Below are 27314 nucleotides of genomic sequence, written 5' to 3'. Positions count from 1 at the left end.
TATAAAAAGGAATAAGATATTATCATTCTTAAATGTAGTTGTGAAGATGGACAAATAACCATGAAAGTTACTAAGACTGGGCCAGATGTGATAGTTCACGCCTTGTAATCCCAGCACTTTGGGAGGCAAAGGCAGGAGGATCACTTGAGGTCAGGAGTTCAAGACCAGCCTGGCCAACACAGTGAAACTCTGTCTCTATGAAAAATACAAAAAAAAATTAGTTAGGCATGGTGGCACGCGCCTGTAATCCCAGCTACTCGGGAGGCTGAGGCAGGAGATTCGCTTGAACCCAGGAGGCAGAGGTTGCAGTGAGCTGAGATCACACCATTGCACTCCAGTCTGGGCAACAGAGCAAGACTCCATCTCAAAATGAAAAAACAAACAAACAAACAAACAAAAAAACTGATCTTGCATAACTTTAGTGAGGACAATAAATAATATACATAAAATGTACAAATCACTTCCAGTAATGATGGCTAATCTTTAGCACTCTATGTAATTATCTCATTTAATTCCTATTACAACTTACTGGGTAGGTCCTATTATTGTTTCCATCTTACAGCTACAGAAGAGAGATTTAGAACAGTTAAGAAACTGAACCACAGTGATTTTGTCACTAAGTGGTGGAACCAATAACTGAAGTCACCCAAACCTGTTTGACTACTAAATCTGAGTTCATAAGTGACAGCTATCATTCTTATTAATATAATCCTAACCATTATTTATTTTCTAGTATTACAGTTGTGTCTCCATTTCTAGTTTCTCAAAGGTCAATTTTAGTCGCAATTTTGTCAATCATCTTATAATATATCATTCACCACTAAACAAAAATGTGTATTCTAACTTTTTCCAATTTACTTACTAATAGTTTGGTTAGCACATAAAATATAGCTTCTTTTTTTAAAAAAAAATCTGGCAATCCTCTGACCTAACTGTAGAAAATTCAATTCAGCTGATAAAACTGTGGTTTTCAAAATTACATTCATGATCCTGTTCACTAAAATATAGGCAGACAGAAAGAGTTAAGAAAAGTACTTAACTCTTAAAGCCTAAATTTTCCCATAGGTAAAATGGGGATGGAAACAGTACTTTAATTACCTCACTGGCCCATGCTTAAGAGTAAATAATTCTTACAAAACACTTAAAATAACACCTGGTACCTAATAACCACTCAAAAAAATTGTTATTTTTAATATTACTATTTTTAGTTCTCAAATCTAGGTTTTAAAATGGATTTGAAATGATTTCCCCTTGAAATGTTTGCATCCAATATGAAGAACTAAGTTCAAGGGTCTCTGATTTCCGAGATTTGTATTTTCTTTTGTAAATAAAAGCACACAAAAAGTCCCCCAGAACGGCCCGTGGTGGTCATATATATCTCTACAATTCAAAGGATCTCAGAGGTTTTAAGTTAAATAATCCTTTCCAGAAAATGCCAAATACTACCCTCATTTTTTCTCTTTTCATTCTAAACTGCCTATGCTAGGACTGAGGGTAAAAGAGTTTATAAACTACACATAAAGAACTCTATAAATGTAAGGAACTATTCACATCAGTTATAGCAAGGCTATCTCCATTCTCTCTAACCTTTGAAGTGACACTTAAATTTAAGAAGGTTGAGCAAATTAAAATGGCCGAAGTGTTTTCTCTGGCGGAAAAGGAAAGGATTAGCTAATCTGAAGGTTACTGCCGTCATCTAGACTGTCAAATGACTGTTTCCCTGGCTTCTAAGTGATTGAAGAACACATAAAAAGTAGACTGGACCACATAAAAATTGACTATATACCTATTCTTAAAATAGCTCTACAGAAAAAGGCCTTTGTTTGACATTTTTATTATGGTTTAAAGACAAGGAAAGCAGCATTTTTGTAAAAAATCAAACCCTTATTTGATACCTTAGAAAACCTGATAGCCATGTGATATCTTCCTAAAGCCGAAACTTCAATAATGCTGGCTGTTCCCACCACAGGCTTTCAGGTCCTTACCAATTCTTGAGTGTCTTCTTGTAGCGGCAGAAATGCCGCTTCCAGAATAGCAACCTGGTCAGCACTAAGCTTCTGCCACAGCGCGATCAGCAGAATCACCAAATGGGTGGCACTCTTCAGCCTGGTGAATGACTGGAACAGATTGCCTTGGTTTTCCTCCACTGCATCTGCTAGAGCAATTACCTGCAGATATTACAAACTTTGGTTAGGGATAATTTCACAATTATTGAGCCCTCAACAAATTACGTCTGGCACACTTTTGTTTTTCTTCAAGACAACTTGATGAACTTTGTCTTCCACAAACACAAGCTATGTTGAGTAATAAAAGAGTTATCATTCATCTGCTCACTTCCTTCTTTTAAAAAAAAATGCCCACAGTAATTCCAAATCCATATGGCCAGAAGTGGAAAATATCCACAAAATAAGCTTAGCAGGGACAGTGTTCAGTGTCTGCTTTGCCATCTATTGACTTTCTTCAATATATGGTAATATAAGTAACCTCTAATAAAGTTATCACAGTCTTTATTACCAGCCACATAAATTAATCAATTAAAACATTCTCAGAAGAATAATTGCATTTGCCTTGTAGTTCAAAATAACTTCATTACACTTTTTTCAGAACATCGTTTTCCTCTAATATTAGTCTTTAGATGCTACATGGTATTGAGATATCTAATATTTCTTTATTATATCTAAAAGGTAGATAATGTTCAAACATTTGACCAGTTGAGTAATGCAATTTTTAACACAAATATCAGGCACCAGCCCACAGGGACCTGAAAGAAAAAAAAAAGAAGTTCAGGGCGTGTTAACTTTACAATGCCAAATCTACTTAGGATAAAATTGGCAGGAGTGAGTAGAATTGACTTTTTTTCATCTTTTTGAATAATCCTGTGGAAAAAAGAACTAAAGCAACAATTGGATGAAACATCCAAAACTGCCCATTGGTGTTTTATTTTAGTTTAATGTCTTGGTGAATTTTGTGCTCATTAAAAGTAATGAACTGACTGCCGCAGAGGCTCAAGGCGTCTGACAGTCCCCAGAACAGCATTAGCAAAAGCCAGGGCCATATGAGCTCCTTTCTACAAGCCCCCACCAGCTGGGGGACTGGAGTTCAGATGAGTTTCAGAAGTCTGGTGCAGATGATCCATTTGGTGATATTTCACGGTTTATTGACACGGGCCCAAAGGGCTTTTTAAAAAATCATCATTCAAACAAGTACAATGTACAGCTGTGTGGTCTCCCAAATTCCATGTCGGGAGAGGGGCTGTACAGAAACAGCCCTCAGAGTGTCTCGGAGATACTGGAAAAGAGATGTAGGCAGAGCAACTGAAGGTCCTTGCCTGAAATTGCTGGGGCGACCAAGATTCTTTGCCACTTCGCTGAGGGCTTGCAGGAGTTATAAAAGGCAATGACAATTCACATTTAGCTCTACAGGGAGGCATGGAAGTTTAAACAAAGACTAGCATAATGTAAAGTGCATTGCTTGCTATGTGCCTAGTACTGTGCTACTCCCCAATTACATTCAAAAGAACTATACAATATCTCACAGTCCACAAGGATCTTATAATTTGTTGGAAAGAAAACATACATACACAGCCAATTAGTGGGAAGAAACATTACTATAATAATGTCCTAATTGTGCAGAACAGAAAGTAAGTGTGAAAGAAGTTAGCAAAGGGACGGATTACTGTGGGCCAGAGTTAATATCCCTGGGGCCTCTTTTACTCAAACGGAGCTTGGAACTCATCCCTTCCCCATTACTTCAAGAAGTCCCCTCGAAAAGATGGAAAGAGCCCACTTTCCTTAAACCAAAACACCTGGAATCGTGTTCCTCCCCCACCCCCACCATGATTACAACAGACTCCTGTTAAAGTCTGAGTTTATACTCTTTTTCTTCCTGTGAATGTTACCAATTAAGCCTCATTGTGGGGCCATCACATTATGACACAGATGCTTATTGTCAAAAAGTCCAAATCATACAAGGATCAAGGTCATAAACACCCACTGAATGCCAGATATGTGCAAGAATTTGCGGGAAGTATTGTAGGGAATTCAATGGTGACAGATCTAATCTCCACCTTCAAAGAGTTTGTAATAGAAAGGAAAATCAGTCAAGGAGGCAAATATTGACCATATAAGGAAGACTCTACAGGCTATAAAGGAGAATTCCACTAACATTGCGATTATTATGTGAATAACTATCCCTCCAATTAATTGAACATAGGCCGCATGCCAAGCATTCTGCCCTGTGCCATACAGGTATCAGTGCCTTCAATCCTCACATCTCCCCTGCGACTTAGTTGATATTTTCTTTCACAGATGAGAACTCTGAGGCTCAGCAAATATAAGGTATTTGCCCAGGACTGTACGCAGGGTGTGCAAACTGTGCTCGAGCTTTGACGGGCCTGAACTTGTTTAACGCTCTGCTGTCTCTGCCTTGAAATTCTCAGTAATTTTATTTTTGAGCTTGCGTTTTGTAAGTAAAATTGATAGGGCAATGCAGCATGCACATGCGCAGAGGAGTCATGTGCGCTCATGAGTTAAATGCTCATACTTGCATTTAAAACTGAATTAATGTAACGATTAATGGTAAAATTCATGCTACTTATTTGAAATTTTAGTTTTTTCTTACTTAGAAAGCTACTAAAAAGAAAATAAGAAAATACCATCAGAAGCTGTGAAAGAGAGAGTACTGAAGAAAAGAAAAAGCTTTTTATTTTAGTGGTTTTAACAGCGCTTTCTTCCTGCCTTTTGAACAAGGGCCCCTCATTTTCATTTTGCACTGGGATCCACAAAATAAGTAGTCAGCCTGACCATCACCTAGTAGATGAAAGAACAGGATTCAAACTCTGGAGTGTGTCTCACTCTAAATTTTGTTTGAGACCTTAAGCATGTTGTAGGTTCAGAGATGGGCATACTACTACTAGCTGAGTGTAGGGGGCCTTAGGAAGGAAGAGGTAGAGAAAGAAGCAGTGGTATGCCAGAACTAGCTCAGTCAGCTCCTCCCACATCAGGAGAAAGAACCTATTGTTCAGTTTTCAGAAATTTTGCAAGCCAGCTGTCACACATGGCCATTACTAACAATTAAATCACATAAACTTAAAAGTAAATAAATTACATTTAAAACAAAGGTGATAAATACTCAACATTCATTACTTCCTACTATTATCTAGTTTCTTGAGGTTATTTATGCCTATTGTATCCATATGTTGGAAACACTTTGCAATGGGCTACGGTTTACATTTCTTCCCAACTTTGCATTCAGGGACCTCACATTGGTAGCTTGAAATCAGCCATGGTGGAAGTATTTACTACATGAAAATCCACAAATGTTACAAAATCAGGCTTCCTACCCTTCCCCTTCTTCCCCAGAGAGCTATTTACTAGCACACCAGTGAGAAGAGGTATCTGAAATGTGTCCTAAAGAATAGATATTGAAGGCTGGGCACGTGACTCACACCTGTAATCCCAGCACTTTGGGAGGCCGAGGCGGGCAGATCACAAGGTCAGGCATTCGAGACCAGCCTGGCCAACATGTTGAAACCCCATCTTTACTAAAAATACAAAAATTAGCTGGGCGTGGTGGCACGTGCCTGTAATCCCAGCCACTCGGGAGGCTGAGGCAGGAGAATCACTTGAACCAGGGAGTCGGAGGTTGCAGTGAGCCGAGATTGCGCCACTGCACTCCAGCCTGGTGACAGAGTGAGACTCCATCTCAAAAAAAAAAAAAGAGTAGATATTGAATAAGTCCAGTTTAGGGACAGTGTTTGATGACATTAAAAAGGTAGGCTGGGCACTGTTGTAGAGGAACCAAAATGTCACAGTGAAAGCATTCACTTAACCCTGTAGGCACTGGGGAGCCACAGAGTATTCTGAGTGTGGGTGTTACTTAATGGAGGCTGCACTCTAAGCAGCTATCAGATCATAACAAATATTTGGGGCATTTTCTGGACTTAAAGGACGCTTTTACACACGTTCCTCACTATCAAGGGAAAAATCCTCACTAAGTGCAACAACATGTCAGTTCATGGACCCACCCAACTTGCTAAACACAGCTGTTATGGAAGAATGACTTCTCCGTGAGACAGCAGTCCAAGCCACAGGATCTTTCCTGAGCAAGGCCCAAAATATATCAATCAGACAGAAGCATCGTCTAAGTCTCATTCTTATTGGATATATTCCTGTGCCATTGTGGAAGGAGTCTGCTATCCCCAAATGGTCACAGAAACTGGAAAGAAATGGGATAAACAATTCCTTATGTAAATTACCCCCAAGGAAAATCTTCCTGACCTACTGGCCAGCATGAAATACTAAACAGCTCTCCATGTTCTCAATTTAGTTTTACACGTAACAGCCAAGTTTACTGTGTTCCCCACAAGAGCCAAATGAATTTAACAGAATTAACATAGTAAAAAGAGCTGGAAAAACTACACCCATGAAGATTCAGATCTCTGAGACCAAGGCCTAGAAGATCTCACTGCTCACCTGGAACTGAGAAATGAGGCCAACCAGCTGCTAGGACTTAAATTTGAGGGAGAGCGATTTTTAAGGGTGCATCACTGGCTGAGCAAGATGTGTGTTCCCTAGTGTTCAACAGAACTACAGAAAGGGAGGGGTTTAGGAAACAATAAATGCTAACGATTTCAAGCACAATGTGTTGATGGCCTTTGTTTTGCTTTTTCAAATTGAAGGTTTCCAAATAAAATGGAGACCCCAAAGGACATCTCTGTCCAACTGACATATCAGTTGATGCCAAAGTAATGAGGCAGAGGCCCAGGGAGCTGCTTGCAGGAAAATGCTCAACTCATAAAGTGAGTGTGAAATTAATCCCAAATACTTCCAGCTGCCAAGATAGGCTCTAAAATTGGTTACAGGAAAGCAGCAGCAGCAACAGCAGAGTAGACATGAATCATCATACTATGTGAACACGGACATGTCCAATTTCTTCACCTAAACTTACCGTTGAATCTGCCTCCATATTTTATGTGTGGCACTACCATTGCCTAAACACTACATTGCTGTTTAGCTGTCATTTCCTGAGGACTGACTGTGGGCCATGCACTGTGTGCAAGGCTGTCATACCCAGATTATCATGTGGTCCTCATGACAACCCTCTGAGATAGGAACTGCTGACCCCCTGTCCCCCCACTTCCCGATGAGGAAACAGAAGCTTACAGGCATCTGAACACACTGCCTGTGGTCATGAATAAGGGAAGATAAGGGCTAGGATTCTAATCCTGTCTTCTGATTTCCTACTGGGTGCCCTTTCTTCTACACCAATATACAAATTATATATTCAGCCCCATAATATAAACCAATATACAAATTATACATTCAGCCCCATAAAATAATCCAGTGAATTTTCATCTTGATATTTAAGCAAAGATACTAAGGAAGAACACTACTAATACATTACATCCACGATAGGCATATGCGCTTTAGTTATGCTTTCCTACTGTCACAGCTTTAAACATGAGGTCAATTCAAATTGGCTGGTTTCTGCACAAAGTTGTGTGGTACTGCCCAAAGTTACATTATAAAGGAAATTAGTTCATAACTTGTAAGAATGGGAAGTTAACATACTAAGGTTTTTTTCTTAACAAAGAGAATTTTATTATGTTCCATATAGTTCAAAAATATGAAGATTTTAGAAAACAGACATTTTCTAGGCCTGCTCCTTTAGTGAAGCTACTTTTTTCAAGGGGATGATTCATTTATTTTCTATAAAATCTCACATTACAACATTTTCAGTGGTCTGAGCAGGTTAATGTTTTGTAATAATAATTGTCAACATTTATTGAAGGGTATCTAGGAGCCAGGGACTGTGCTATCCTCTTTACAGAAATAATCTCACTTAATTATAAAAACAATACTGTGAGGTATATACTATTATTGCTCCCATTTTAAAAATAAGACCAGAGTACAGAAAGTGTCAAACAGTAAGCAGCAGAGCCAGAATTCATATATAAGCAATCTGACCCAAGAAACGTCACTATGAAGCACTGCCTGCATTAACCTTCTGCCTGCATATCAGTCTCATCATGTGCAATATGTGAAACTAATTCTATCAGGAGCTCCCCAATTGCAGGTTTCAGCTTCGCTAATCTCCCAATACCTGAAATTTATTACAATAAACCAGATAGGTTTGTTGTAATAAAAGGTCAGCATAGATGAATGAGTTAAGAAAACGACATTCCTATGATATGGATGAATTTATACATCCCCTAGGGAAGAATGCAATAGGCTGTGCTGGAACAGGCAATGTCCTGGGAACCAAGGAGACAGAGCTTCTAGTCCTGACTTTGCTACCAAGCAGCTTTATGTCAGTGTTCATCAATTTACTTCCCTTTTCTGGGCTCTAGTTTCATCACCTTTAAAATGTAGGAAACATGATCTCTAACATCCAACATAGCTGTAAGTGTCTGATTCAAAAAGTTTTAAATTACTTTTGGATGATGTGTTGTTTTGAATTATCCATGCCACTTCTTCCCCTCTATTTGCACACATAATAGGATTCTTGTTGACATGGGGGTTTTATCTATAAAATAGCATTATGAATATTTTTCTTTGGCTAATTCATAGGATTATGAAAATTAAATGAGAGGAGTAAAAAGATGGACACTAACAAGTGCTGGCAAGGATGTGGAGAAATTGGAACCCACATACATTGCTGATGGAAATGTAATACAGTACAGCTGCTGTGTTAAATAGGCTGGCAGCTCCTCAAAAAGTTAAACATAGAGTTACCATATGACCTAGAAATTCCACTTCTAGGTATACGCCCAAGAGAAATGAAAATATATGTCCATTTAAAAACCTGCTCACGAATAGTTATAGCAGCATTACTTATAATAGCCAAAAAGTAGAAACAACTCAAATGTCCATCAACAGACAAATGGATAAACAAATTGTGGCATATTCATATAATGTAATATTATTCAGCCATAAAAAGAAACCAAGTACTTATACATGCTACAAAATGGGTGAATCTTGAAGATGTTATGCTAAACAAAAGAAGCCTATGACAAAGGAACACATATTGTATGATTCCATTTATATAAAATACCCAGAATAGGTAAATCTATAAACACAGAAAGTAGATTAATAGTTGCTTAGGGCTGGGGGTGGGTGGTAAATAGTAGGAATGGGAAGTGACAGCTAATGGGGGTTCGGTTTCTTTTAGGAGGGGTTAAAATGTTCTAAAATTAGACTATGGTAATTGTGGCACAATCCTGTGAATAACTAAAAATCATTGAATTATACTCTTTAAATGACTGAATTGTAATATATGTAAATGATATCTCAATAAAGCTGTGAAAATAGTAAGCGAATAAAAGATACTTTGCAAGTATAATTGCTGTAAGGTAAATACATAAACACAAAGGCATCTTTACTTAGGCAACAATTTTGATATATTAATGGCCATATCATATTGCAACTAGGGCTTAATTACCTTAAGGATGATGGAATAACCATGTGACTGGAGTCAACCACATCTAACTATGACTACTGGTGATGCTACTTATTAGTTGTACAACTTTTGGCTAGTTACCTTACCTCCCTCAAACTTAGTTTTCTCACCTATAAAACAATACTTGGTAAAAGCTAGTGAACATCCCTGCTGTTCATTTCTAATTGGTTGGGCTCCTGGTTACTATTTCTTAAAATTTTCTATAGTTTAGGGCTCATTTCAATTTAGTAACACCAGGAAAATTCTGCTTTTTCTATTAGATTAATAATGACATTGAAAAAGGAAGACTCTTCTGCTTGAGGCAGTCTACCAGCTACTACCTCCCAAAGTTAGGCAGGATAGCTGATCACCCTGCACTGTACCCTGACCCTCACTCTCTGGTCACTCAGTGAAACAGTGTTCATTTTGCAGCTAAGTTTAATCAAGTTTCAAAGCTTGATTAAAAGCTTGTAAGTTACTCAACGTTGGATTTCCCTTTATCCACTCCTTTAGCAATACTATTAAAACAAGCACACAGACATACAACTTTGCCTGGTATGACTTGTTCTCTAGAAATCCTCTGAGGCTTGTTACTTGGGGAGCCAGACATTGCTTGTTCTTCTTTTATACCTTACTGAAAATGTTAGAAAATCTGGTGATTTGAATAAAATGTTTCTGAAGTACACCACGAAAAGCCATAGAAAATCAAAACTCAACCTCAAAAAGCCCAGAAAATTCCAGTGTAAAAATATCAGCTGACAAGACCCCAACATGCCCACAATTTTCCAGTACGAGGTACACATTGGGTGTCCCATAAATGTTGGGTGAATTGATGAGCTTCAAAGTCAGTCCACCTAAAGATATAGCGCAACTATATTTTTTCTGCTTCTTAAATCCTGGACACACTGAATCAGGCACTGTCAGGCTCCCAATTTGAATGGAACCCAAGTGATGTCACATGGAAACAACAGACCTACTTCAATATATCTGTCATCTACTTTTTAAAAAATTGCTCCAGTTCACCTTTAGCCAGAGCTTCCTAAACACCAAACAGACAGCTCTAATGACTGTTGAAATGAATTTATTCTTCAGATGGCAGCCCTTTGGTTGGAAAGGCGCACTCTCAGTCTAGGAGAGAATTGGAAGCAGACAAGAAATAGGGCATACTTCCCTCCCAACAATGTTGTTTGTGATGGCATTTGCTGCAATTCCAACATGGCAAAGGCTTTGCAATAAGGAAAAAAGAAAAGATTTTACCAGGTCTAAGCTTTTACTTTGGATGAAATGATCCAATTTGTATCCAAAAGAATTGTTCTTTTACCAAAAACAATGAAATAGGGCTCAAATGAAAAAGAAACGGCATGGAGATGGTTTAAATGCCAGACAGGCATGTAAGAAGCATTTGGGTAGCAAGCTTATAACTAATTCATTCATTACCTACATGCATTCATTACCTCTGTGCTGAACTTATGACTAGATAAAAGAGAAATCTGAGGCTTTTACTTTGAAGGCATAGCAAGAATCTAATTCTTAGCTGTTTTTGCTATTATATTATTTTGTGTTAATAGGACAGTGAACTGGATTTCATTCTATTGCACTTCATATTGTAAAGAAAACCTGAGACTCCCCTTTAACATGCATTTAGCTTAAATTTGTAAACCAAAACCAGGATCAGAGTACTTTTTTTTTTTTTGAGATGGAGTCTTGCTCTGTCACCCAGGCTGGAATGCAATGTCACAATTTCAGCTCACTGCAACCCCCGTCTTCCGGGTTCAAGCGATTCTCCTGCCTCAGCCTCCTGAGGAGATGGGATTACAGGTGCCCACCACCACGCCTGGCTAATTTTTTGTAGTTTTAATAGAGACAGAGTTTCACCATGTTGATCAGGCTGGTTTCGAACTCCTGACCTCATGATCTGCCCACCTCGGCCTCTCAAAGTGCTGGGATTACAGGCGAGAGCCACCACGCCTGGCCCAGAATACATTTTTAATCATAGTATCATTTTGGGTAGCCATTAAGGCAACTGCAAAAGTGTACCCAGTCAGTAAAAAACTTCAGTTGCAAAAATGATTTGTCTTCATAAAAAGAGACCTCCTAATGAGCTAAACCACCTGATCCTTCGAAACACTAAGGTATGATCGTGTGACTCTTGGAAGTCACAATGGTTTTTCTGGTCTATGATTACAATTATCCCGGACACCAATCCACACTTGCAAAATGCCTTGAGAATTCACATAAAACCGGTTTTAGAAAAACAAATTATTTCTGAGACATTTCTTTATAATATATATAAGTACGACTCTTTTTTTCTTTTTTTAATGTTCTGCTGAGAAGAATATAAAAAGTAGGCAGTGTTGGAATATAAACTTTGGCTAGGACTTTCAAAATATAAACCAATGATACATAAAAATGTTAAATGAGAGAGACAATAAATCATTTATTAGTGACATAGAGACAAATTTTGCTATTTCTGCAAAGTTTATTCACCATATAGACGTGTAACTTAATCAGCTGAAAGGAAACGAACTCCAATGCTTGGCTAATATAAAGTTAAAAATACAACTGATCTCAAGCCTGCTTACTATTTTTACCTTTTTTCCCCCCTGGCTGACCAAATTTTTACCCCTTTCCATAAAATTATCTTCCTATAGCCAAGTGAAACCCCAATTTAAAAAATAATAATTGATGGAATCAGGTTGTAAAAAGAAGAATGAATGTTCTCCGGACTATGGTTACTCATTGAACAGATCGCTATTAAAGCTGGAATCTATGGTTGGCAATGTCAGAGCTCATTTTACAAGCCCTGGAGAATGCCACAGTTATCACTCTCCAAAAACAACATCTACAAGGTCTGATCTGAATAGTTTCTAAGTTTAGAATGTTTCAGGCCACATTCCTACATGCAGACATGTCAGTAATTATGCAACCACCCACACTGCCTCGAGTGCCATCTCCAATGAAGGGAAATGATGGATAGATGGGCAGTTGGCGGTGTCCTAAGAGCATTCCTTTAGCTAAGGTAGCAAGTGCTAAGACACATTATTACACGTGATCAGGTAGGGCATGCTCCCAAAAAGGCAAAAAGGGAGGCTGGAGACCCCAACAATGCTGGTGACACTGCCAATCATTTCCTTGGTTCCAGAGTTTAAGAGGTGAAAGTGACATTTTCACAATAGAGTGAAATTGTTGAGGCTTTTCTATGAATCCTCTTTTAAAACATCTAGTTTTTTCAGAGGGTCTACTTCTCTTCAGTATTTGAAGTTTTTATGTATTTTTGCTTTTTTAGATAAAATAGTTACACCACTACTATCTGGTAGTTCTTTGGCAAAATATGTAAATGTCTATATGGCTCAGACCACGTGGAAATAATAGAAAAGGCAATGAGGAGAGCTGCCTGGTTTCACATGGAGTGAAACTAGGGTAAACTGTAGGTTATTTTTACAATCACAGGCTATTGGAACATTGTAATTGGAAGTTGCCTTGGTGAAGATATGTTACGCATGATTTCTACTGTGCTATAAACTCCCCCAGGTCAGAGACTATTTTATTGTTTGTTGTACCCTCCTACAGTCTCTGGCTCACAGCAGGCATTCAATGAATGTTTGTAATACTAAAGTAAATTTAAAATTCTGATGACTCAGTAGCCAAGAGTATCCATTAAGATGGTAATTTATAGGACCACTACTTGGGTAAGGGAAGTCCCTCCCTATACTCCAGGTAAACAAGACCAAAGCCTCCCATTTTTGAAAAGTTTTTGCAGGCTATGTTATTCATTGGGTTTACCATAGGTTGTAAATAACTGGGCTCTAAATCCATACCTTCCACATGTATTATATTACAATGAATTCCTAAATTCATTCAAGTCTTTACTGCTGAGTTTACTGCAAGTGTTATGAAGTCTGTAATTTAACTTTAAAATACATCATCACAGAGTCATATCATGCAAGCATGTGCGTCAGTTTTAAGTGCACTCTAGAGCAGGGTTTCTCATCCTCCTCGTTAATGACATTTGGGGCCAGATAATTTGTTGTTGTTGGGGCTGCCCCAGGTACTATATGAAGTTTATCTGCACCCCTGTACTCTACACACTAGATGCCAATAGCATCTCTCATTACCAGTTGTGACAACCAAAAAATGTCTCCAGACATTGTCAAATGTCTCCCTGGGGGCAAAATCACCCTGGGTTGAGATCCATCGGTCTAGAGTCAGTGAGATTGTGCTCAAAACAGTTATCCTTCTCATCAGCAGCAAAACCCACAAGCCACAGGGGCTACCACAAGGACTTAGGCTACTAGTATCTCCAGCAACACTGGAGACTTTTTCATTCCATAATAAATGTCAGAAATGGATTTTGATTAATGAAGTTTGATGATCAGAAGTTTGATAGTCAGCATTATAGATATTAGAATTGGTTCATTGGCAAAAATTAATGGTATTAAAGACATGTGGATTGACTGAATATTTTTATACTCAGACCCTCCTCTGCATGAACAGGGTACATGAATTCCAGCAAGACACTCATGGGATGGGGTCCAAGGTGTAAACCTAAATGTTCCTGTGTCTTGACTTTGGGAAGCAGATTTCTAGCTACTTGACGTCCATTACGAGGGGAAAAAGACACTGCCTTGGATTATTGTCCAATCCGCCCCAATGGAACCTTTCCAGAAAGGTGGTAGTCTACTACCTAAAGGACACCTGGGCCTTCACCCAGCCTGCAGAATAAGCCATATGAATTGTCCCATGCTTATAAATGTTTATTTAATAAATGTCTTCATATGTGACAAAATTAGGTATGAGACGTACTTTCATTAGAATCAGGGAGAGAGGTTTGGGGCAAGTCACTCATTCTCATTTACCTCAAGCTTTTTGATGGCTATCATTACTTACTGAAAAGAATTTCAGATTTGTGTGTGACTAAATTGGCAAAAGTAGTGTGCCACATCAAGTGTGTGCTGAGTGACGGGGATACATGTGTTTAAGAGCTACCTGCAAGGAACCAACAGTCTCACAACAAAAATAGGCCAGGCGCGGTGGTTCACAGCTGGAATCCCAGCACTTTGGGAGGCCAAGGCAGGCGATCACTTGAGGTCAGGAGTTTGAGACCAGCCTGGCCAACATGGCAAAACCCTGTCTCTACTAAAAATACAAAAATTAGCCGGGCATAGTGGCTCATGCCTGTAATCTCAGCTACTCAGGAGGCTAAGGGACAAGAATCACTTGAACCTGGGAGGTGGAGGATGCAGTGAGCCAAGAATGCACCACTGCACTCCAGCCTAGGCAACAGAGTGAGACTTCATCTGAAAAAGAAGAAAGAAGAAAGAAGAAGACGACTAAGAGCAGAGGGGTTAAGCAACTTGGTGAAAATCACACAGCAATGCCAAGATTCAAACCAGGTATCTTTAAAACCTACAAAGCCCAAGCATTTTCCACTGTGCCATACTGTACCCTTCAACACATACAAACACACACACACACACACACACACACTCACTCCTATACTAGATGATAAGTGCTATACAAACAGCTATCAGGTTAAGTGAGTATGAGAAATACCTATAAGTGACTCCTCCCCAACAACTGATCTCCTGGGGTGAAGGGCCCACAGATTCCTTTGTTTGTCCCTCTTTTAAGTAAACCTGCATTTGAATGTTTGAATGCCTTTGGTTCAGAACAACATTCAAGTCCTGCACATTACTCCTTATTGTTTCCCATCTACATCTGTGTTACCTGCCTGGCCCTCTAGTCATTTGAGTTTGTAACCACTTCAGTAATCATGAACTCTAAACATTAAAATATCTGTGACAGGTATGGAAAAACAGAGATCGTCCTCATCATAAGTGATTAAACTGAATCTGGGCTCTGGTAATTTAATCCCAGGAGGTCCTCGACGTCTTTAAGCTTCAGTTTTCTCCTTTGTAAGAGACAAGTAATTACGTGGCTTGAAGATTAAATGAGATACAACTTAAAATGTATTTGTCACGGTGGCTAGCGCATAGGAAGCATGCAATAAAGGTTAGCATTATTATTATTATTTATTATTCCCTGGCTAAACACTCAACCAAGTTTTTTCTTTTTTTTCTTTTTTTTTTTTTTTTTGCGGTGGAATCTTGCTTTGTCACCCAGGCTGGAGTGCAGTGGTGCGATCTTGGCTCACTGTAGCCTCCACCTCCCAGGTTCAAGCAATTCTCATGCCTCAGCCTCCTGAGTAGCTGGGATTATAGGCATTCGCCACCATGCCCAGCTAATTTTTTTTGTATTTTTAGTAGAGACAGAGTTTCAACATGTTGGCCAGGCTGGTCTCAAACCCCTGGCTTCAAGTGATCCACCCACCTTAGCCTCCCAAAGTGCTGAGATAACAGGCATGAGCCACCACACCCAGCCCAACATATCCTTTAATAAAGCAAAATAAAATTCAAAAAATGTCATATACCTGAAGACAATAATAACACTCCCTTTGGCCTCTTCATCTCTAGTTTATACAATCCCAATAATTTCAGTACCTCTTCATGGGATTGATTTTGTATATAAAATACATACATTATTTACCAAAGTATGTGTCATAATCTCTACATCTTCTCTCTCAAAGCACCCTGTGTGTCCCCTTCTATTATATCCATCACATTTGGAATGACTTGCTTAATACATGTAAGCTCTGTGAAGACAGGGACTGTGTCTTGTCTTATTTACTACTGTGTCCCCAGCATAGAGCATAGGGCCTAACACACAGTAGGGCTCAACAAATATTTGTTCAATTGAACTGAATTAAATCCCATTTGGTACATCCTAGAAGGGTAGCATATTAGCTTAATATTACTAGCAGAAAATTCTCTTAGAAGTAGAGCTAGTACCTAGAATACCAGTTGTGAGGCAGAGCAAATAATAGATTTCCTTAATTCCATAATGCCCTTTGCTGTTAGGCACCTCTCCCACCCATACACACATTTTTGAAAAACACTTTAATGGTTTTCAAATCAGGATATGCCACATTTAATGTGGTAGCTTTGCTTTTTATCCTCAAAAGTTATCTAATCAATAGTGTGCTCTAAAATTAATGTCTTAGAATTCATTAAAGGTATTTTTGTGTGGTATTTTGTTTGGAGTTATACCTCCCAGTGTCTTCATCCAGTTTCCAGGAAATAACTATTATAAGAATACTCCCTGGCTACCCCTTGTGGGGCATTCTCTCCAATATACACAATGATCCCTCTCCCCATACTTCCTAGGTAGGACCTACTATAGGCCAAGCATGAGTTCCTTCATATGGTCTCTATAATGAAACTGTGCAGTGGGGTTATTAGATCTACTTTGGCTGTGACGAAACTGATGGTTTAAGATGCTGACTGACCACAATCATGCAGCAAGATTCAAACCCAGGACTGGCTACCCAACAAAGCCCATGTTCTGTCACTGTCCACACCGCTTTGAAAGAATTCCATGGAGCTAGAAAATTCACTTCCACAAAGTTGTTACTTATTTTCAAATTAATTATGCTTATGACTTCAATGAAAGAAACTATGCATTCTGGGAAAGTAATAAAGTTTATTTCTTATTAATAGAATAGAAGCTAAGATCAATTTACCCTGAGAAAAAATAAAATATATGTTTATTCAATCTCTTCAAAGAGTATAAATTGAGCACCCACTGGAGTGTTAGGTGCTGCATGAACCTTAATGGAGGAAGAAATGTGGCTCAATGAGCAACTGAAACTGGGGTTAATAAACATTTGTGAGATAGTGACATTTGTCACAGTTATGAGATAATTCTTAATGACTATCTTTGAAGTGATTTTCAACTATAAAACTAGCCAAAAGATAGTTGATATCCATGTATAATTCTAATACAGATGAGAATTAAACAAAAAGGGACATGATAGCTTTGGTCCTGGCACGGATATTCTCATGTAAAGCTTCTCTGTTAAAACATACAAATAAAAAGAAAATCAAACCAGGCAGAAAAAAACAAAAAAGAAAAAGAGAAAAGATTGATCTTTTTAAAACTCAGCAAATAAAGAAAAATCTACAAACCTAAGTAAATGTGGTATGTATAAAACAGATCTTTTCTTGAAATGTCTAAATTTGGATTTGATTGGATAAGGGGCCCCTCTAAACCCATGTATTTCTTCCTTCTAAGTAGCTAAAATAGACTATATGAGGATGAGAGCATCTGTTAAGAGAGGTATGGATTACTGGTTTTAAAAATAACTCACTTTCTAGTTCACTTAACAAATTAAACAGGTGTCACAGTTCAAATTGGAATCCTCTAATAGAATCCATTTACTAGAAATCTGAATCCATTTTCAGAGAATAAGAAGAAGATTATTATCTTACAAATAACTGATTCACACAGCCACTTTTTGTTTAAATTCTTGGTATTAATATCCAACACTGTGATAAAGAGCTGAATTTGGATAAAATAACAAGTATCACACAAACCATCCAGAGAAGAAATTTTAATTCTGGGGATAGAATACCATCTCCATAGTGGAAGCGTTCATGAGTGATAGGAAAGATCACACAATAGCACGTGAAGCTTCAGGAAAGAGTTCTTTGTTTCAGTTCTCTAGGGTTTTATCCTGTGGCCATCATTTTAATTCCCCTAAAAACACCTTAGAAAATAGTGTTTAGCAATCTTCAGAAAAGTTATGATTTGATGATCAAAAATAATATTGAGAAAGATTACATAGATTATTGGGGAACTGGCCACCATAAAACTTCTGGTATATCAGAAGTCGATTCTGGCAGAATCTGAGAATGGTAAGTTGAGCAGTCTCCTCTTAGTTTACCGATATTCAGAATATTTAGATTATATCTCTAGTTTTATACCAGCTATTGCCTGAACAGAGATGAGTGCACCAGCAAGGTCTTGGTCATCAACACTACTTTGATAAGTTATTAAATATCCAAGTTTTCCTTCTACCTACTGGAGAAAACTCAATTTCAGCAAAAAAAAAAAAAAAAAAGCCATAAGTGGTTATTTTTATTTAAAGAAGTCTGTCCTGGCCGGGTGCAGTGGCTCACACCTGTAATTCCAGCACTTTAGGAGGCCAAGGATAGTGGATCACTTGAAGTCAGGAGTTCCAGAGCAGCCTGGCCAACATGGCAAAACCCCATCTCTACTAAAAATACAAAAAATTAGCCAGGCGTGGTGGTGCATGCCTATAATCCCAGCTACTCAGGAGGCTGAGGCAGGAGAATTGCTTGAATCCAGGAAGCAGAGGTTGCAGTGAGCCAAGATCATGCCATTGCACTCCAGCCTGGGTGACAGAGTGAGACTTCATCTCAAAAAAAAAAAAAAAAAAGAAGTCAGTCCTGAATGTTATCTGGTGTCTCAGACACACACGCCACTTACAACTATTATCAATCATCAGTAATGCTCTGCTAAAAACCAAGTAAACTCTATTCCCTCATAAGAAAACTACTTTTCTTGGTGAATTTCTTTCCTCTGGAGAGAAATAAGCTCTAAAATGGAAGAGACTGAGAGGAGATAAGTTTTGCAATCACAGAATCAGAATTTCAGGGCTAGAACAGAAGAAATTTACTATATCACACTATGGTCATTTATTTACATCTCTTTTCCTTAGATTACGTGTTTTTTGAGAACAAGGACAATGTTCTTATTTATAGTTCGTGACACTGTAAATATTCAATATACTCATCTGAATTCAACTGATTGAATCTGAAAAGACCTTCGAAATAATCTAATCCTAGCCCCATATTTTAATGTTAAGGAAACAAAAAAGTTCTAAGGCCCAGAGAGATGTGGTGACTTGCCTTAAATCACACAGGAGGTTAGTACTGGAACCAGGGCTAACCCCTCACATCAACATCCTCCTTTAAGGATATTACCTACACTACCTCATTAAGTATTCACAACAACTTTACAAATTAAACAGGCAGAGCACCTAAGTCCCCCTTTTATGAGGAAAAAATGCAAAATGTCAAGGTTACAGGGAAGGCTAATAAGGGTATCAAACTCAGAACTTCTGGTCTGAGCTTTTGTTCCTATGGCACAGAGGATTTGAAACATGCCACTTATTACCTACAAGGCATGAGCTTGCAAAGGGGAAGTGAATCTAGTCCAAGTGTGCAAGTAGATGGACAGCACAGAAGAAAAGGGAAACACAGATGTAGCATAAAAAAATTAATATGAGGAAGCATGAATACAGTTGGCTGGAGAGAAGAGGAGAGTTTGAAGCTGGAGTGACAGCCCTCTCCATAAAATGGGATCAGAGTTTGGCTTTGTCTTGATTTTCTATTTTTTCAGAAACTTAGTAATTTCCTTCACTGTCACAGTTTTATAATTTACAAAGCTGATTTCATGTACAATTTATAGCCTATCACACCTCTGATATTGATAATTATTTTCCCTGTGATTAAGAGGCTATGATAGTGGGCTATCAAGTTGAGACAGTGTTTTTATGTTAAAAGAGACAAGAAGGGCATGTGGAAAGAGAGCTATGAGCCTCAACCTTACATTTCTCAGTTTGGGCATAAGGTGTTCCCTGATGGCTGAGAACAACACAGTTCAGAAAGGGCAGTCACCCAGACACATCCCCTGACCATTCTCATCAGAATTACTGGGATGAGAGGCCCCAAAATGTGAGCATAGGGTACAAGGGAGAAAGAAATGGCCCAGATCTCTTCCTCCAGCAGCAAAGCCTGCCTAAAGCTTGCTTGATATCATGCAAAGAACACAGGCCTTTGACTCAATAGTTTGAATTGTGCTGTTTACCTCAGGCAAATCATTTTACTTTTCCAGACAATCCTCCTGTTTCTCTAATGTGAAAAGTAGCAAAGTAATATTAACTTGCCTCACAGAGTTAGTTTTTTAGGGGCCAATTTAAGTGACCTATGTGATGAATTTTAGTAAACTGTTAGATACTATATAAAGTTAGCTATCATTACACTAGAAGCATAAGGAATTTAACATCTCTAAATAATCTTAATTAATATTCTCCAAACTGAGGCCTATTGTTCAGCTAATTTACATGGAAAGAGTATAAAAACCAGTAGCTTATCTGGAAAAACCCCATAGCATCTGGAACAAATTACAGTTTAAGAAATGGAGAAACCAACGAATTACAATGAATCCTAAGCTTACATCTTTAAACAAAGAATGCTATTTAAGAGTAAAGATTGGCCAGATTATACAGGGTAGAGGGGACATTTAGTAGACACAAGGTGAGGATCAAAGGACTTCCAATATCACAAAACTTTATAGAAAGAATTTTTGCTTTCCTTCATACTGGCATTGAATTTAAATTTATAAAATAAAACATCATTAGTTCAGCACATACAAATTACGAAGATACCCTATGGGGTAAGACACTACCCAACAAATCACAAATTCAACTTGTGCTTATGAAAGACATTACTGGCTAGAACAATGAATTATGTTTCATTTGCTGTGTATCAGCACTGGTCTGAAGCAGCTGTAGAGAATTAGAAAAAAGGACTTCCCCTGAGAATTCCCCTTTTCACCTGAATGGCTACCAGGGTCACCTCTAAACAGCAACTGGCTTGCTGCCTACAGAGAGAAGTTACTGGAAAGAATCCTGGGATTCTTTAGCATCCATCCAAACAACAACACTAACAAGAAGAAGAAGCTGACTTCCAGTTTGGGTCAGGAAAGAATAGGAGTTTGACTTTGTCCCCCAAATCTCTCATTGCTGAAATAAACCTATACCTTAAAATCTACATACCCAAAAGTTAGCAAGGATCTCTGAATATGTAAAAATATGAAATGATACAATTTTGAAGGGGTTTATTCACTTTAAAGAGTAATTCTTAACAGGATCCATTTAGGTTTAGCAACTACTTAAGTGCACTGAAAATACAATTTGATTTAAACAAATTTAATTTCTTTACAGCTTTTTCTCAGAAGCACAACTGTGATACAACTGAACAGGAGATTGTCTGACTGCTGGCTTCTCACTTCCAGTACTTCCTCTCCGAGGAGATTTCCCTGGGGCTGTTCCTGACCCACACATCCATCAGGAGGCCATTGACAGCCCACTTGAATGTTATGAATTTGAGAAGCTGTCACAGCACCTATTTATTCCAAGAGGGTTCAGTATTGCAAGCTGAAAAATGAATTTAGCCTGGATTGTTTAGACTGAGGGAAAAAAAAAAACTGTGCCTTAGACTCAACTCTGGCAGAGGGTCTTGAACAATAAGGCTAAATTGTGCCCCTGAATTTTGGGGAAGATGGAGGCTGCTTCGGTTTTTCTACTTTCCCCCTACTCCCACACAGCCAACAAGAACACACGAAAGATTAATTTCCAAAGTTAGGAAATCAGGCTTCAACCCACCATTGTGTAGTCATAAGAATTACACCTAACTACTCATGAGTCATCAGGCACTGGATTCAATCAGTGAAGGAATTCATCTTTTTTCCTCTTTAATTGAGGTGACCAGCTATCTCCATTCCAGCAAAGAACTGGCAAAAATGAACAATTTAGTTAAAGTGATCCAATAGCCTTCTCAAGGTTCACACCTAATCAATTATTTAATTTTGGATTTGAGTGTCAACTAATTTGACCATATCTTGTCATAATTTGGCCTACTATTGTCAAGGCTGTTATTCATTATATCACCCAATGTCTACCTTATAAAGACTCAGAAGAAAAATTTCTCTCAAACCTCATTATTAGGAAAATGTCTTTTTTTAAAACAACTTTTGGCCAGGCGCAGTGGCTCAGGCCTGTAATCCCAGCACTTTGGGAAGCCGAGGCAGGTGGATCACGAGGTCAGGAGATCGAGACCATCCTGGCCAACACAGTGAAACCCCATCTCTACTAAAAATACAAAAAATTAGCCAGGCGTGGTGGCGGGTGCCTGTAGTCCCAGCTACTCGGGAGGCTGAGGCAGGAGAATGGCATGAACCCGGGAGGCAGAGCTTGCAATGAGCCGAGATCACGCCACTGCACTCCAGCCTGGGCGACAGAGCGAGACTCCGTCTCAAAAAAAAAAACAAAAAACTTTTATGTTAAGTTCCAGGGTACATGCATGGGATGTGCAGATTTGTTACATAGGTAAATAAATGTGTGCCATGGTGGTTTGTTGCACAGATAAACCCATCACCAAGGTATTAAGCCCAGCACCCATTAGTTGTTCTTCCTGATGCTCTCCCTCCGCTATCCCCACGACAGGTCCCAGTGTGTGTTGCCCCCCAACAATGTGTCCATGTGTTCTCATCGTTCAGCTCCCACTTATAAGTGAGAACATGAGGTGTTTGGTTTTCTGTTCTTGCATTAGTTTGCTGAGGATAACGGCTTCTAGCCCCATCCATGTCCCTGCAAAGGACATGATCTCATTCCTTTTTATGGCTGCATAGTATTCTATGGTGTATATATACAACATTTTCTTTATCCACGCTATCATTGACAGGCATTTGCGTTGATTCCATGTCTTTGCTGTTGTGAATAGTGCTGCAATGAATATATGTATGCTTGTATCTTTATAACAGAAGGAGTTATATTCCTGGGTATATACCCAGTAATGGGATTGCTCGGTCAAATGGTATTTCTGCCTCTAGATCTTTGAGGAATTGCCACACTGTCTTCCACAATGGTTGAACTAATTTACACTCCTACCATCAGTGTAAAAGCATTCCTTTTTCCTTCTCCACAACCTCGCCAGCAACTGTTGTTTATTGACTTTTTAATAATCACCACTCTGACTGGCATGAGATGGTATCTCATTGTGGTTTTGACTTGCATTTCTCTAATGACCAGTGATGTTGAGCTTTTTTCATGTTTGTTGGCTGCAGTCAAAATGCTGTTGAAAAATCAACCAACAAAAAACAAAAAAGCAAACACAAAAACAAACCACAACAACAAGAAAAATAAGTATGTGTTCTGTTTCTTTAAAACATTAAGAATCTTTTAAATGGCTATGATTCCAACTTTGTATTGATTAGAGAGAATTCATATTCTACATCTGGCAACATAGAAATATATACATATGTTGTATACATAATATAAAATATGTATTTTTTCATCCAGACTGCTTGAGGCTTTTGAGAAATCTACTTTGATGTAAACTTTTTTGTAGATTTTCCTGATTACTCATGAGCTGACTCTATTGATTAACATGTATAACTTCTGCTGAATTTGATTTAAGTGGCTTATGCCAGGAAGAGAAGAATAAAAATGATCTCAATTCAGATCAATCAATATTAACAAGTATTTAGGTCTCAGCTCAATAAGTCACATTTCAGAACTTTTTCTCCACATTGCCTTAATACTAATACCAAAGAATTATTTAGCATTTACTATATTCCCAATACTGTGTCTCAAAAAGAAAATTCTTTGAAAGCTTGAAGATAAAACTCAGTAAAGGTCTGTTGAGGTCAGCGCAGTGGCTCACATCTGTAAATCCCAACATTTTGGGAGTCAAAGGTAGGAGAATCACTTGAGGCAAGGAGTTTGAGACCAGCCTGGGTAACAAAGCAAGACCCTATCTCTACAGAAAATAAATAAATAAATAAAAATTAGCTGGGCATGGCGTGTAGATGTAGTCTCAACTACTCAGGAGGCTGAGGTGGGAGGATTGCTTGAGCCCAGGAATTCAAAGCTGCAGTGAGGCATGATCACACCACTGCACTGAAGCAGGCAACAGAGTGAGATTCTGGCTCAAAAAAAAAAAAAATCTGTTGAGATCAAACTCGAATCTATTAAACCAAAGCAAATATAAAATATCACGTGATACTGAATTCAGTGGTAAACATCAAAATGTTTCCTAGAAATGACCTTGATGGGATTAAAAAATGAAGGCTGAAGTTGTTAGAAAAGACTAATTGGAGGTTGAAGAACCTAAATTAGATCTGTTGAAGGAAAAAGGTGATTCTAGGCAAGGTATATATGCCAGTGAAGGCACTAAGGTAAAATAGACACCATTATCATTGAACAGAGCCACGTGAAAAAAGCAAAAGTTACAGCATAGAAAGTTCTGGAAAATTTACTTATGAAAGGACTTAGTGACTAGAACAAAGATTTGAGTGTAATGAGTACAAAGTCCAAGAAGGGTTCCTTGTTTTTCCATCTTGGGCCAGGTCAATATAGAGGGTCACTATTCTCTTTACAGAGTACAAGGATTTTCTGCTCAAGGTCTAGGACCAAATTATAGCAAGACAGGATACACTTATGAAACATTTCAGTCTGTTTTAAAGCTATTCCCCCCGCCCCCCAAAGAAAAGGTGTTTATTCTTCATTTAGAATTCATGAGTTATTCAAGCTATGAGATTAAAATGTAAAATTGCCCCTTTTAAAAATTTCTAACCAGAATCTAGTTTACTAATCCACTCTTAAAATAGACATAACTAACATACTTATATTCATAGGACAGTTCCCATTTCCCATTCATAGTAAATGGAAAATGATTCCCATTCATAGTAAATGGAAAATGATTCCCATTCACAGGAATCAATCCCATTTCTATCCCAGAATAGCCCAGAAACAGAAATAGTAAGGTATGAATGGCCAGAACAACAGGAGGACCTTTCCTCTGAAAATCACTGAAGCACCAATCCTTTAAACCCATTTCTGCCAGTCTATAGAACCTGGAAAGTTACAGATTTAATACCATATAATTTCAACTGAACTGGAAATATGTGGTTTCTAACATAGTTTCAGCAGACAAATTTAAGGCTAACTCTTAAATTGAAAGAAATGCTTTCTAAAATTAGTAATTGGGGAGAGAAAATACCCGCATAATTAGAAGCTCTACAACTTACTAACCTAACATAATATTATTTCCAGGATATCCTTTTTTGTCTCAATTATACAATTGTATTTCCTATTTTGAGCCATCCTTCATGGCATCTCCCCCATGTTACCAGTTAAACCTAAAAAATAGGCCATGACAGACTTTGGAAACAAAGCCTTTTTTAAATTCAGATTAAAAAATAAGAGAAGAGTTACAACCAGAGAACCAATCACAGTGGGATACAGGAGCAGCAGTGATGGATGTGTTCCCCCATCCAAGGCAACATGGTAGTCAACCAGCAGGAAGGCCCTCCCTCTGCCACTCAGTGAGCACCTGAACATAACTGTCCTTTTCTCCATTTTCCTAATTCTTGCTTTATCAGTCTCTAAAATGAGAACAAACAGTATGTTCCCATTCTCCTAAAGAATATGTGAGAGTTGAGTAACTGTCTGACTTTTCATGAATGTTGAGTTCTGTGGTAGAAAAAAAAATCACACTTTAGTACCACCCTCTGATTACTCCAATCTTTACCCGATCAGAGACACCGTTAACTACTAGTCCAGTTGCTGCTGTATGTGTTTACATAATAGTTCAAGATGTGGACATTAATAAGCCAATTTTCCCATGAAAAACGTCCCAAACTACAGGACGACATCCCTCCCAATTTGCTATTAATTATGCCAATTGGCTTGAAACCTTAAAATCAGACCTAAAAATTCTACTTTTATCCCCTTTATTAAGAACCCATGTCCTTTCAATTCTGCCCTTAAAATAGCTCCCTATATTTATTTCTTCCTCTCCACTCCAAACAAGAGCATCCTCTACAAATCACCCCTAGGTTACAGAAACAGACTTCAGCTAAATTTCAAAAGGGCATAAAAGATCACTTAAAATTATTTACTACCTAGAGAGAGCCTTTACAGTATTAATATTTTGGGAAACACCTTTTCAGACAATTCTCTCTAAGACTACCTACACATATATGGACATGTATACAAATTTACATTGTATTTCATATTCATCGCATTGTATTACATAAGCATATTTATGTAAATTTGTACACTGCTTTGTTCATGCAACATTATATAATATCATATTACATAATTTAATTCTGAAATATCATTTTCTTTAGTTGTATTTCTTCACTGACCTTTTCCTACCCTTATTTTATAGAGAAATACATGTCAAAGTTATAGGTCTTACCTATGCTATGGAGTAATTTAATAACAATATTCAATGTCTTCCCAATCTTGCAAGTGTTTATCTTGTCCAATGTCAACCTATACTACTCTCCTATATTAGCCTCTTCATCAAAACAAACTTGGATCACTCATCACCTATCCATACTCTGAGTATTCCCACTACCATACATTAACTTGTATTTTTCCTTCTGCCAATAAGTCCTTCCTATCTCCTTGTGTGCCCTTCCTTCAAGGTTAAATACAAGTCCCACCTCTTCATTCATGTATCCCTTATTCATTCTGTCTTAGTCCATTTTCACACTACTATAAAAAACTCCCTGAGACTGGATAATTTATAAACAAAAGAGGCTTAATTGACTCACAGTTCCACATGGCTGGGGAGGCCTCAGGAAACTTACAATCACGGCAGAAGGTGAAGGGGAAGCAAGGCATTTCTTACATGGCAGTGGGGGGCTGGGGGTGGGGAACTGCCAAACACTTTTAAACCATCAGCTCTCCTGAGAACTCACTATCATGAGAACAGCATGAGAAACTGCCTCCATGATCCAATCACTTCCCACCAGGTCCCTCCCTCAACATGTGGGAAATACAATTCAAGATGAGATTTGGGTGGGGACACAAAGCCTAACCATATGACATTCATTCAACATATATTCGTATACATCTATGAATCAATGCTAAAGATTTAGAGTTGAACAATATACACACCAGCCCTGCCCCTAAGCAACTTACCAACTAATTGCCAAGAATGACACCTAAGCAAGTGATAACACAAAAATAAGATTAACATTAGGTCAAGATACATGACAGAAACCTATGTGGCACCCATCATGAGAACTTCCTTTGTGAAGCTTTGACAAGACATTCTTGCCCATAATGTCTACTCCCAGATCAGAATTCCTCTGCCATTTATTTATTACCTACGCTATTCATTTCAAAACTTACTCTATGCTTTCTTGCACTGTAA

The 27314-nt window shown here is 38.2% G+C and overlaps 1 protein-coding gene across 16 annotated transcripts in view; it reads right to left on the bottom strand.

Moving 5' to 3' along the window:
- Positions 1-27314, bottom strand: part of BBS9 (Bardet-Biedl syndrome 9) — a 797962-nt gene that overhangs the window by 396243 nt on the left and 374405 nt on the right. For all 16 annotated transcript variants that reach the window (XM_063814159.1, XM_063814155.1, XM_054655541.2 and 13 more), the window contains one exon: positions 1986-2168. In XM_063814159.1, coding sequence (XP_063670229.1) covers positions 1986-2168 — 183 coding nt within the window. The remainder of the gene's footprint in view (positions 1-1985; positions 2169-27314) is intronic.

The sequence above is a fragment of the Pan troglodytes genome, chromosome 6 (genome assembly GCF_028858775.2).
Source record: "Pan troglodytes isolate AG18354 chromosome 6, NHGRI_mPanTro3-v2.0_pri, whole genome shotgun sequence".
NCBI lineage: Eukaryota > Metazoa > Chordata > Mammalia > Primates > Hominidae > Pan > Pan troglodytes.
The sequence above is the reverse complement of the archived record's forward strand: the minus strand, read 5'-3'. Positions and strand labels throughout refer to the sequence as shown.